General features: G+C 35.4%; 1 protein-coding gene across 1 annotated transcript in view; it reads right to left on the reverse strand.

Annotated features, from left to right (window-relative positions):
* The window catches only part of LOC123312759 (dedicator of cytokinesis protein 1), a 46947-nt gene that overhangs the window by 31445 nt on the left and 1643 nt on the right, over nucleotides 1-13859 (reverse strand). Inside the window, exons 2-8 of the mRNA XM_044897228.1 lie at nucleotides 7215-7492; nucleotides 6826-7095; nucleotides 4413-4640; nucleotides 3931-4175; nucleotides 3750-3873; nucleotides 3437-3643; nucleotides 2935-3379 (exon numbers count right to left, since the gene is read on the reverse strand). Of these exons, the coding sequence (XP_044753163.1) occupies nucleotides 2935-3379; nucleotides 3437-3643; nucleotides 3750-3873; nucleotides 3931-4175; nucleotides 4413-4640; nucleotides 6826-7095; nucleotides 7215-7492 (1797 nt within the window). The remainder of the gene's footprint in view (nucleotides 1-2934; nucleotides 3380-3436; nucleotides 3644-3749; nucleotides 3874-3930; nucleotides 4176-4412; nucleotides 4641-6825; nucleotides 7096-7214; nucleotides 7493-13859) is intronic.

Genomic DNA, 13859 nt, shown 5'->3' on the forward strand with positions numbered 1-13859 from the left:
ATTAAATATTTTTCTTCTTATTTTAAAATATTAAATGTCGCGTGGCGGACATGAATTGTTCGATTTCAGACAATGGTAGGTAAGGTACTGTTTTATGGTTTAAGTTTTCCACAATATAGTTGAATAAGTTTTTTTAATGAGCATGAGAAATAGGAAGATATTTAAAATTTCCATGGCCAGCCTAGTGCTGAAATAAAAGTGAAGGAGTATACATTTTCATACACCAATAATCGCTTATAAATACAGCACCTTCGCAAGTCGTAGGAATGTATTCAAATCATTTTCAAATATCAATTGACAAAAAGCTGTCAATTTCTAAATAGCGATACCTACAGAGGAAAAATCGAAACTTACCCCTTGTTAATATGGAGACAACTCGGTGGCGTTGAAGTCGAGTTAAATGAAGGTATATTTCTTAAACGTCTTCGAGGAACTGGATGAAATTTGGTACTTATGTCAGTCAGAGTGAGGCAAACAAGGATAAACATGCACAAACTAGTCCCAAAGGAAACGCGCCAATCAAGTAATAGGTTTTTCTTTCCGTGGACTTACGAGACGATATGGAAGAAATTTTGTGTTTTCGGGTGTAGCTTGAAATTATTCAAATTGACAACTGGGACGACAGGTGGAGTAGCAGTTGATTTCAATAAATTTTCCTGAATTTCGCCCAAACAGCTGGCCTTAAAGGCGGAAACACATTATTAAAACGCGACGCGATCCGATGAAACGTGATGCGTGTTGAGTCGAATCAAATGTATTGCTTTCTATAGACCAGAATCATACTATGAACATCCGACGCGACGCCACGCGCGTATAATTCACCCGTTCCAGACGCGTCAGCTCACATCGCGTGTTAATAATGTATTTCCGCCTTTTAATCGTACACATAGTTAACGCCAAACTAAAAAACGCAGTTGGTTGCTTCTTCAATGATTTTCGCAAAGAAGAAGTCTCATTGAAGTTGAATTCTACACTGCGGAAAAAAATTAACGCACATTATGGAAATCTCAAATTTATTCTACAACTGAAGGTGTTCTCAATGAAAATTATTTTTATCAGAGTTATGCATGCATATGTTATCCACTTTCAACGGTTTTCTTCAATACAGATGTTTTTTCCCAGCAGGAATAAAAAAAGATGATATTATCAGATTTTGAATGTATTGGCTCCATTCTAAAATCAGTTGTTCTCGATCAATTCTAGTGATCAATAGTTTTTCTTTCGTTTGATTTTCTACACTCGATCGTTATGCAACGCGAAACTCGCAATTTGACCCAAGAGAAATGTGCCCAAGCGGTAGTTTTGCGAGAAGAAGGGTGGACATGCACAAGAATTGCAGAAAGGTTTGGAGTTTCCCATATAAGTGTGTCCAGAATGTTACAGCGATTCAGGGAGAGAGGTATGAATGTCCGAAGACCAGGACAGGGTAGATCACGGGTAACAACTGCCATTCAAGAACGTTACTTGAGAGTTTCTTCGTTGAGACAACGGTTTGCAACCGCTCGCCTCCTTCAAATTCAGCTTGAGCAAACTCATGAGGTGCAAATTAGCACTCAGACAATAAGAAATCGCCTCAGAGAATATGATTTAAGGCCTCGTGTCACGGCAAGAGGCCCAGCTCTTACCCCAGCCCATCGAAGGGCGCGTTTGGATTTTGCGAGAGTGCATATCCATTGGGAAGAGGCCGATTGGGAAAGAGTTCTCTTCACAGATGAGTCTAGATTCTGCCTCTACCATTGTGATCGACGTTCCCTTGTATACAGACGTCCACATGAAAGATATGCTCAATGCAATTTCCTGAATACTACTGGTTTCGGGGGAGGATCGATTATGGTATGGGTGGAATATCTTTGACTGCAGACCTAGTAGTCGTTGATAATGGAGCTATGAATGCTGATAAGTATATAAGGAACATTCTTGAAGAGCATGTGGTGCCATTGGCCCCATACATCGGTGAAAATTTCATTTTTATGGACGATAATGCCAGACCCCATCGTGCGCGCATCGTTCAGGAGTACCTTGAATAGGTTGAAGTCTCTCGAATGGAATGGCCAGCAAGAAGTCCAGATCTCAATCCGATTGAGCAGGTTTAGGACAACCTCAATAGAAGGCTGAGAAGTTCAGAAAATCATCCAGCTACTCTTAATGACTTAGGAATCCAACTCGGAGAAATCTGGGAAGGATTAGATCAGAACATTTTAAGATCACTCATTTTGAGTATGAACCGTCGTTGCCGAGCTGTAATTATCGCAAGGGGTGGAAATACCAAGTATTAAATCACTTATCAGCATTTCAGTGTTTTGAAAATTGTTCATTTCTCTTCTTTCACATAAGATTCGGTGAAATCCTGAATTTTTCTTCCATTTAATGTGTCTTGTTTCGTTCAAAACCTTCCCGAGAGAATATAAAAATAAGTTATAAAGTCAATGTAGAGTTAACTTTCATTAAAATTGAGATTTTCAGAATGTGCGTTAATTTTTTTGCGCAGTGTATAAACTGTGTCACGATTCTTGTGACACTTGTGACTGTCCCAACATGCACATAGTTACCTTTGAATTCATGAAGTAGAATGATGCAAGTGTATTAATCCTAACAGCAATATCTTGTTCAGTAGCAATATGGGCAAAACTTTTTTTTCTTCCATTTAATATGTCTTGTTTCGTTCAAAACCATCCCGAGAAAACATAAAAAATAAGTTTAAAATTCAATGTAGAATTAATTTTCATCAAAATTGAGATTTTCAGAATGTGCGTTAATTTTTTTGCGCAGTGTATGTTCTGCGACAGATTTTAATCTGTCGTGTCCGCTAGTAATGTTATAAATACATGTTATTTCACTCATCTATAAATAAACATATGTGGATTATCGTTACTAAAGCAATGAAGATTATGATAAAAGTACAAGATGGTTCCAATGAATAATGAAATAACTCACCATTCTGGGTTAATTTTGTTGAACATATGTTACTCGATAGGGTGAAACTATCTTTAACATTGACACTCAATCCATTAACTTGAATTTTTCGACCTTCCTTAATTTCACTCTCATGTGATGCCAGTTTTAAATACTCTACACTTTGATCATCAAACTTTTTATGATCTATTCTATAAACTATCAAATTATGCTTTGCATTACTCAGTGTTGTTCCATTTTCTTCCATCAACCTAACAAAAGACATGGCAAATGGCTTTTCACCCTTATCTTTGGCTTCATTGGAAGACCTGTGTTTGAATACGAATTTCAAATGACTTGTTTTGAATTCTTCAATAGGTATCGCAACTTTGAAAGTTTCGAACCATAGAGGTTTATCTTCATGATAGTATATTACAGATTTATATTTATTGATGGGTTGCACTCCACCTCCCAAACTTATGACACCCTGAAATGAATACAAATATTGAAGTATTTAAATTCTGGACATTGCAAAACTACTCACGGGTATCGCTTTTCCATTCTCATTACAAACTGTAACAGTTACTTCAACATTTTTGTCACTAGTTTTATTGCCTTTGGTGAACTCTCCTGATACTAATGTTAAATAAAGATCGTTCCTTATATCACCGGGTAATATCACTTCAGGAAAGCCCATTTTTCTAGCCAAGGATACATTTCCCAAGACCAAATGCGGATGTTCTTCCCTGACCTTAGCAATGCCATTATATCATTTGATAATTCATCATATTACAATATTAGCTTATTCAAATGAGTAACATCTATTCATGAAAATTTCAAATCAATAATAATCTCACCTGCTTAAGATCCCCTCTTAAAAGTTTCATACTAACAAATAAAGCCTGATTTTTATTGTCACTCTTATTGAAATCTTTACTGATTATTTTTCTTAGAGTCTGTTCCAAATTATCCTTTTCACAACTGAAAATGTTCGAAAATAGAACTTTAGATATACTGGATAAATAATTATTAGCATACCTTATAAACTGAATCGGATACTCTTTATCAAAGTCGCTTTCTAAACCACCTTTCATAAATTTCGTTATTTCCATTGCAGCTACCCCAAACGGCCTTCTCATATTATCTGCAGATGATTTGCGGTTCAATGTTGTAACATTACTACTTCTTCTATGATCTATTTCTTTAACTTCCATAGCACCAACTCTTATCACATAACATACCAAATATATTTTTTCTCTTTCTAAATCTTTTTTTCCTAAATCCTGCAATCAAACAGAAAAATATTTTTTACATTTATAAAAGCAAATGGTAAAACTCAAATTCCAACATGAAGAGTCGTTTAACAAAGAGCTGATGAGCAGTACCCCCAGTTCGTTGCAATTGATGATAACACTATTTTCTACTTTCTAGGCTATCAGTCGTATGAGGTACTTTCGAGAAGTATCATAAAGTAATTCATTCTTCGGTTATAAGTAATGAAAACTCAATTCAACACTTACCGTAAACATAACTCTCAAATTATGCATTTGATCCAAATCGCTCATCAAGCCATCCTTGGACCATCTGACAACATAATTTTCAGTTATTGATTTGAATTCTTTTCCGTCGTACAGAGTGATAAGGAGCTGAGCATCTTCGTTCATTTTACAAGTAAAATTTTTTATTGCAACCAGAAAAATATTTGAGTATTGTTGAATTGCTGTTTTGGGAAGAACATTCTGTTCAGACTGAAACAAAAGATTACTAATATATTCATCTGATATTTGGTATCTCATTATACAGGATGTCCCTGGATTAATGGAAATGAATTTGGATATAGTTTCAGAACCTCGAAATAACACGAAAAATTTCTATAAAGGCATGTCCGGAAATGCTTCGTTGAAGAGTTACGATTACTGCTTGATTATAGATTCATTCAATTTTTTTAAAGTGGGACAGAGATAAAGAATAGTTATTTAAACAACTAGGTTATTATTAATGAAAGCGATTAATGATTGAGATATTTTAACGTGCGAGCGAAGCAAGCTGCTGAATACTTCTATGTTCGATTACCCATGACAATAATGCATTAATGGGAAATTAACCAATAAAAGGGTTCATTAACAGCTAATTTCGTGTACGTTAAACAGTGCTATTATTGAGAGGTCGGCGGAAAATAAAATTTTGCGGGTATTATTCGCATATCTTAATAAACTTTTTAGGGTTTTCACTCCCAATCTCTGAAACAAAATCAATTAAAAATTAAATAAACGATTTGCTCCTGCGTAAATTCTTGCACTAATTTGTCAGGTGCGAATCAATTAGAAAAAATTGTTGACTGACAATGAACTGAAAATAAAGAAGGTTCAAATTATAATTTTATGTTGTAACGTTTCGGAGTCTATATCAGACTCCTTCATCAGGCGAAAATCAATTTTCGAAAATCTTCTGAATTGTATCTTTTGTTGGACATTAATTGACAATTAATGCATTAATAAGATATTGAATTGATGTGGCCGATACTTGAAAATCCATAATTGAACAGATGAAAATTTATAATTGAACTGAAAACATATTATATGATTTTCACTGAAAATACAGATGGGGGGACACCGTAAAATGGGGTGGATAGAAACTGTGTGGTGCATGGAAAAAAAGTGAGAAAGTTATGTTATAATTTCGTACTCTCATACCATATTAACTAACTGACTAAGGGACCAATGAACGCCAAGCGACTTCCAAGAATGCTACTAACGAACTATAGAAAACTATAAAAAGTTTCAAACAGTCGGTAACACTGCCCAACTGAGAACTACAGTCGGTACATTTTTGGTATGGAATCAACTTTACTTGGTAGGTGTTGAAAAACTCTGGTTCACGTGTCAATTTTTCAGTTAGTTGTAGTAATAAGCCTACTGTTCATGTGAGTATAATAATTTTTCGTGATATTAATACCTCAAAAAAAAAGAATTTGTTGTAAGCGAACTGCGACCAATTTGATGTTAGGGCGGAGTCAATAGAAACACTTAGATATGTAACAAGATGATCCTGATGAAATGCAAATTGAAGAGCAGGATTCAGCAAGTCCTGAGAGAAATTCATATGTTGATATTGCCAAACGGCCCATTCCTTAACTGAAGTATCATTAGAACAAATTCATAATGCTACTCCAAGAAATTTGGAACGCATAAAACCTCAAATGTGGCTTCTTGTTAATTTCAACGGCGTTAGTTGTACTTTACGTTGTTTTATGCTGAAATAGTGGTTCGTAGAACACATAAAGAGAATTGGTGATCGACTAGCCCCAAACCCATCCTGTAGTACATGACACAATGACAATAATACGAACTTCTCAAAGCAAACCTAATATTAAGTAGTTTTCCAGTACGGCATCTTATGTTGAGTTTATGCAGTACCACTTATAAGGTTAGAATGCAACGATATACTGTAAGCATAGTAACAGGTCTAACTTCTTCCTCAAATCATTGGTCAGCGATTTGAAGGCTGTCACCACCTTCTTCTGTCCATACACGAGTCCATACATGACATTACCATCGTTGCATTACAACAATGAACACGACAAATCCAAAATAGGACAAGCCGACAGATCTACAGGCAGCAACTGCTGCCAAAGTCGTTAACATATTAATTTCCAGGCATATAGTCACTCTAAACATTAGTAGAGGCAATAACAAAAAAAAACGAAAAAAAAAAACAAGAAATGACAAAACGTTAGTAGGATAATCTTAGCATTCTTTAAATACAATCTCTTGCCAAAAATTTTCAAATTAATCTTCTAATGTCACCGAGTACCTATATGTTTGAGGACGTTTCATACGACAATAGAGCGTGTTTCCAAAAAACGGGCATGGTACTTTTCATTCGCCATGTATTTACATCACAAAAGTGTATTATTTGGAAAAATAAACCTACCTTGCTTTTACTCATTCGATCTACAGCATTTTTGTGATTGTAGTATAACTGTATTGTACTAGTTTCTTCGGGATTTATGAGATTCCCATTATTGTCCCTGACAGCTAGATCTAAATTCAATATTTTGTTACCAAGATCTATATCATCTGTGGCCTCTTTTGTTACTCTTTTAAGTTCATCACCAGGAAGCGTCCCACTTATTATCTTACTCCTATGATTTATCAAGTCGTAGATGTGATTTTTGATTGGTTCGAAATTTTTGTTGTGGGTCTGAAAATTGAAATGTATCATCAAATAAAGCTATGAATGACTGAAGAAAATAATATGTGAATTTCAATACTATTCATTATAAATCTACGAATTTATTTTACTGGGTTTTAAAACCTTACCACATAAAGGTTTTTCCAATGAGTATTCCATTCTCTCAGAACAGTTGCAATCTCTTGGGCAATAGATGGTTCTTTCAATACGAAATTCGGTATGGACTCACTGGAATCCACAGTGCACATCTTGATGTGGATATAACTTTTGGGAAAAATACCCTGTGCATGTCGGTTGTTGATGGAATAGCCAAAGTACCAATTCTCTTCCTCTTCTTTGATGTGAACCGCATCTCCCACAGTAAGTTTCAACTTGTAATCACCATCCTCTTGAAAATTGTAGACGGCTAACAAAAATCATCACGCTCAATATTAATACATCTTCGAGGACATGAGGAATATATTTTTTCGGGGAATTTGCAGCTTCTGATACGTACAAGGTATCCCATTTTGGGACACTTTTGCGGTATATCTCCCTTATCTTTAAAAATGGGGGATGGGGTTCTCCTGATAATGTGCTACTCTTTTATTAAAATAAAAATGGCGTAGGCAGAGTTTTGATAGCTCTTCTGGTATTTGAGACACTGGGTGAAATTTAAAAGTATCACTTTCCAGGCACCCATGATCATTTTTCAAAAACTTTTCAAAGAAAATAAAATGCTAAGAGACAAAAACTGAAATCATATTTCTGGCTCAATACTTAGCAGGGTAGGCAGAGGCTCGGCGGACAACGATCTGTCCACCCTACGCTACCTCGATTCAGGATAACATCTGGATGCGCTTTCTATCGTTTGCGCTCGAGTGTTTGTTTATGTCGGTATCTATCTATCTGTAGCGATGTTAACCTTCTTTATCAAACTTCACAGATTACAGAGTCAAACTTGTAGAGCATGAAATTTACGACAAATCTTGTTGAAGACCTTTTTTCATACGTTCAACCGTTTTGAGATAGAGGGCGGAGAGCAAAAATACAATACAATATAACAATAATAATGGAAAATTTTTATTATTTATTAGTTAACACATTATATTTAACTACAGTTTATACATATATCATTAAACTCATTTAATAATCCATTCTTATCTACAGTACATTCCTGAAGCCAAAGCTGAAAATATTACCACCAGCTTCAGATGAAATATTAATTTTGTTGTTGTAAAAATGGATGTGATCTGCGTTGCGGGTCCAGAAAATCGGAGTTGCAATGTACAGGGTGGACGAAATTCGATTTGATTAAATGGCAGCTCTGTAGCCAAAAGGATTGAGGAAAAACACAAGATAGAAGCATAAAGTTCATCATCAGTTCATTAGCAGTGGCGCAGTCGAAGATTTTTTCTAATTCCGCCACTTCAGTAATATGGTAGTAACTTTCATTTTTCAAATATAAACCTTATGTTTTGTTACATATTGCGGTCCTATATTTTTTCCGATGCAATATACAGGGTGTTTTCTAATTGAATGTCAATATTTATGGGGTGATTTTTGGGCCCATTTTAAGAAAAAAACTTCATATGAACATATGTCCTAAACGTCTTATCTTTTGAGATACAGGGAGGTAAAGTTTTCAAAAATGAATAATTTATTATCAATATCTACAATACCACTTCAAATATTTCAATGAAATTTGTCATACATGTATACTATGAATCAAGAGGCATTTTTTAATGTATCACTTTTTTCTTAATTTCCACCAGTGGCGCTCGTACGTAATTTGACCTACCTATTTTAGCAGACATTGATGGTACGCCCCAGATTTTTAATGAAATAAAAATTATTTTTGAAATTCCCAATCCTTCATTAACAAAATTGATCACTTGACTTTTTTTAATCAGATTCACTGTTTCCGCTTAAAAAACTAAAAACCTTTTCTCTACTTGATCATAACAATATCCTTAATACATACATATGACAATATCACCATGCAGAGACATACTTAAATTTTATTTTTTAGGTGAAACCCGTGAGTCGGACTAAAAAAATTCAAGAGATCAAATTTGCTCATGTCAGTGGCGTGCCACTGACTGTCTAAATAAAACCACCCTGTATCTCAAAACGTAAGACGTTTAGGACATATGTTCATATAAAGTTTTCTTTTTAAAATGGGCCCAAAAATCACTTGACTTGATAATAAAATACCTACATTAAGGGAACACCAACTATTGTAACCCAGATTCAAACTTGAGTAGTAGACGAGTTTTTTTTCACATTGTATCAAGATACTTCAATTTCGTTGGGGTTGTAGTTGGCGGAGGGTAGAAACCTCTGGCAGAGATATCTGACTAGTCGTAGACAGGAAGATTATATATAATCCACCGTAAGTCATCCAACATGCTTTCTACTGCCATCGATGATGCTAAGAAACAACTCGAGCTCAAAATTGCATCGTCTAATAACGATGTTTTATAAATATGTTCGAACTTTTTTGATACGAAATACACCATGCCTGTCATAAAAAAGACTTCGGGTATTATTTGTCGGACTGTCAGTCATCTGAAGAGTGCTGAAAGCTTTGCGAATTCATTTATCAACGCTCGCACAATAGAACCATCGTGAGCCCTGTCTAGAGTTCCAAAATCGAGACGATCTGTTTCACTTAGCGGCGTTTCTTTTTCTGTTGATGTTATTGAGGAGGCCCTTAGGAGGCTCAGTAGCAATTCTGCCCCTTGTTTGGAATGGATGACTACAAAGCTCCTGAAAGCTTGCGCTCCCTCCCTTTTCATCCCATTAAGTACTATTTACACACATTCTCTCGAATGGAGAAGTACCTACTGCATAGAAAAGGGCAATAATCGCATCAATTTTCAAGAAGAGTGGCAAGCCTTCCGCTAGTTATTACCATCCTATTAGTCTGAGATCAGTTGCCTCCAAGATGTGTAAAAGAATGGTGGGTCGATGACTGGAGCAAATCTGTCAATTCTGGTATACCATTCGATATAATCTATCTTGATTTCTCTAGATCCTTCGACAGGGTACCACATAGTCGTCTGGCTCACAAACTTGAACACTGGTGTGCGTGGTGATTTGTTGCATTGGATTATATCCTTTTTTGGTGACAAGATAATTTCAGGTCCGTATTCATGATCAGTTGTCCTCTTCAGATCTATCAATAGTGGTGGGACGCAAGGATCTGTCTCGAGTCCTCTTCTTTTTCTCTTATATGTTTCTGATTAACCTTCCCTTCTCAGTTTTATCTGCCCCCAATATGCTGAAGATCTCGAATTGTATGCCAATCATAGAATATAAAATACCAGGAAGGAGCATGCCGAGCTTTTCCTTTGAAAAATCTTGCGAACGGAAACGGCCATACAAGAGTACCTTGTGCGACTCATCAGTCATGTGTTTAATAACATAATATATAGGCTCGATAATAGGTTATGTCTATGGTTCCCTAATATCAATCTATGTTCTCTATCAACATTTGTTTTCTTTGCTGTCAAAGTAGTAAACTATGCAATTACATATCATAGATAATACTATGGAGAGTAGAGAGAAGGAGAACGATCGCTGCTTTGAGACCATAGATTTTTTGTCCCCTAAAATATGTACCAATAAGGTAGTTCATGTTTTTGCCAATAGTCGCGCTGCCGATCGCGGAATGAAATTTCGATTTAAGCTAGTTGCAGTTGACTGAGTGAACTGTCTTCCTGGCAACAGAATATTAGAATAATTTTATTATTTTCGATTGTTGAAAAGAGAATAACATAAATATGTTGTGCAAATGTGCAAAAATGCACTCAGAAATTATATCTCTCTCCTTTTCTTTCCGATGCCAAAACACTCTTACACTAGCACACACTTCAACATCAACAACAAGAAAAGGAGAAGAGATAAAATTTCAGAGTGCTTTTTGAGAGAAAATTGGAAAAAAGTTTACCTCATGAATAGACTCTGAATCAATATGTGTGTCAAGAGCACTTTTGCGATGAAGTTAACAAAAAATATGATGGATTCATTATAAATGAAATCGAAATTGTCATCCCAAGTGAGAAGTGGAATCTTCTGAATAAGAATATCTAACCAATAAAACTACGTTCTCCTTCTCTCTACTCTCCATAGAAAATACATACCTATGTCAAAATGGTTAGTTCAAAGATTAGAGAGTAGAAAGATAGGAAACGAAGCGACTAAAGTGATGTGAGCGCCATCTGTGTTTCAAATGTGTTTTTAAGGCCCTAAGACTCGTTAAAATATCAATTCGAGGGACATTTTTTACAGAAACATATGAAATTTCTGAGATTTCAGATGGCCATTTTGATCAAAGAAGTTTTGAATGTTTTGATTCTCGTACCGCCTTTTGTTTATTACTAAGTTCGAAAAACACACTCCGTCGCCTCTCTCTAATCCTATTGTTCTTTTCATCGAGTTTAGTGGAAAAGATTCGATTAAAAGAACGATAGGAGTAGAGAGAGGCGATGGTGTGTATTTTTCGAACTTAGTATATCAAGGTCGTTCTAGTTGCTGATTGTTGAAATTTTTGTCTAATTTCTTGGTGAAAACCTCAAAATATCGTTCGAAAATTATTGTATGATGAAGAACTGTGGATCAAATAAAACGAATTTTACTAAGGAAAATGTGAACATAAGTATTGAAACTGGTAACATGTGACTCGGTCCTTCAGTGATTTTTATTTTCAGTGCTACGAAGTGGATAAAATTTTCAGGGCGTAAAGGTCTGCAAACACTAATGACTACACAATGAACATTTTACTTCAATTCAATCGAGAACTGTTCATCCACGTAAATTGTTGTATGCAGGAAGCATCCTTTGCATGAACGGCCCATTTAGGGGAAATTATGACTTTTATACGTCCATTCAAAGATTCTCAATTGCCTTCAGAAATGCAAATGTTTTATGGATTTCGATTTGGGAATCGGGTGACTGTCAAATTATTGTTTGGAAAGTCAAAGTTTTATGAAACCTTCTGTGAGTGTTTTGTTCATTCGTCAATCAATTTGTATATTGTGTCATAAATAGACCATACCATGAAGAAAACATAAAAAAGCATGAAGAAATTATACTGACAGGCTTAAATACAGGTCTTTTATACCTCTGTAAGGTTTTTTTCAATTGTGGTTCTGAAAATTTTGTAAATAATATGTAAATAACGGAAATGTGTATCCTATGACCGTAAATTAAATGTTGGTTCATATTAATTTCTGATATAAATTGTACAAATTCAACTCAGTTTATTAATTCGAAACGTTTTTACAGAAAAACACCTTTCACGTACCTATAGCAGATAACCATATACTCTTGTGTCCTAGTCAGAGCTCTATCGTTGTCCATAATTTCAAATTTTTGTGAATTTTTTATAGATTGCAAATAAAAATGTATCACATCCAACAGCGTATTTCATTGATACCAATTGATTCCCAACAATGTTTAGATGAAAATTAACATCCTTTTGTTTTGTCGCTCAGGATGTTTGTTTTCTGGTCTCAACAAGGTCAATATTGAAATTCAATACAAGGAATAGAATTCGAATTTCGCGCCCCTCAATTATAAAACAGAAAACTGTTATCAAACAGTTTTTCTGTATTGACAATACGTTTTCGGCACCATTTCATTGTCAAATGTGTTTTCACTGGCCAAAATGTAGTCGGTTTTTAGTACTAGCGATATGAGGGCGTTTCCTATCTTTCTACTCTATAATCTTTGGGTTAGTTGTTCATCTTGGTGACTTTACTAAACATAAAAACGAACAGACGTTGGTAGAACATTTCACACGTAAGTGATTTACATTCTCAATATGTAATTAATATATTTATAATATATTATAATACGGAAACAGGAGTCGGCAGTATGCAGGTACCTTTCCGATTTTCAATTTTAGGTCTTATGCTCCCTCTTGTTATTCTATACTCAAAGTAGCAAATCCATTTCTTCATCATGACATCCTGCAGAAAGATCTTGAGACGATTTTGCATCAGTGTACTGAGCGGCTACCCCCTCCTGAATGTTGAAAAACAAGTAGTCTTGCATGTCGGCAAAAATAACCCAATACATAGCCTATGTTTTGGAGAATATCGTTTTAAAATCAACAGACAGCTATAACGACTTGGGAGTGATAGTGACAGAGGATCTTTCGTGGTCCAAGCATGTTGAGTATGTGGTATCAAAGGCGAGACGATCTACCTGGATGTCATCCCGAAGTTTGTGCGGAGATATTCGACCTACTTCCGGTCCAGTATGGAACCCCCACCTGATGCGAGATATCGAAGCTCTTGAGAAGGTGCAGAGATGGGCTACAAGAATCTCATATGGTCGGTCCAGACCCACCTATGAAGAGCAAATCGATCACCCACCATCATAAGCAGAGCGTCGCTTGAGAGGAGATCTAATAATTACATAGAGTTACACACATGTATTTTATTTTTTTGTTCGAAAACGGTGCCTCATACGTCAAAAAGTCAAGAGACCGAATTTGTTCCAAGTTAAATAAGGATTTCAAGAAAAATTTTCATTTTATTGGGATAAACTCCCTTGACATATTTTGTAGAACTCAGAACTCACCTAGCGCTACTCATCAGAACTCTTCTGCGATCTATTTTTGCCACCATATAAAATATTAGTTTTTAGAATTTTCCGAGGAATTTTCTATCTTTTTATAGGTGATAAATTGAAAAATTCCGTTTTTTCGATTAAACTCTCTTCACATAAATTGTAGAACTCACCCAGCGCTACTCAAAACTCTTCTGTAGTCAATTTTGACC

The sequence above is a fragment of the Coccinella septempunctata genome, chromosome 5, assembly GCF_907165205.1.
Source record: "Coccinella septempunctata chromosome 5, icCocSept1.1, whole genome shotgun sequence".
Lineage (NCBI taxonomy): Eukaryota > Metazoa > Arthropoda > Insecta > Coleoptera > Coccinellidae > Coccinella > Coccinella septempunctata.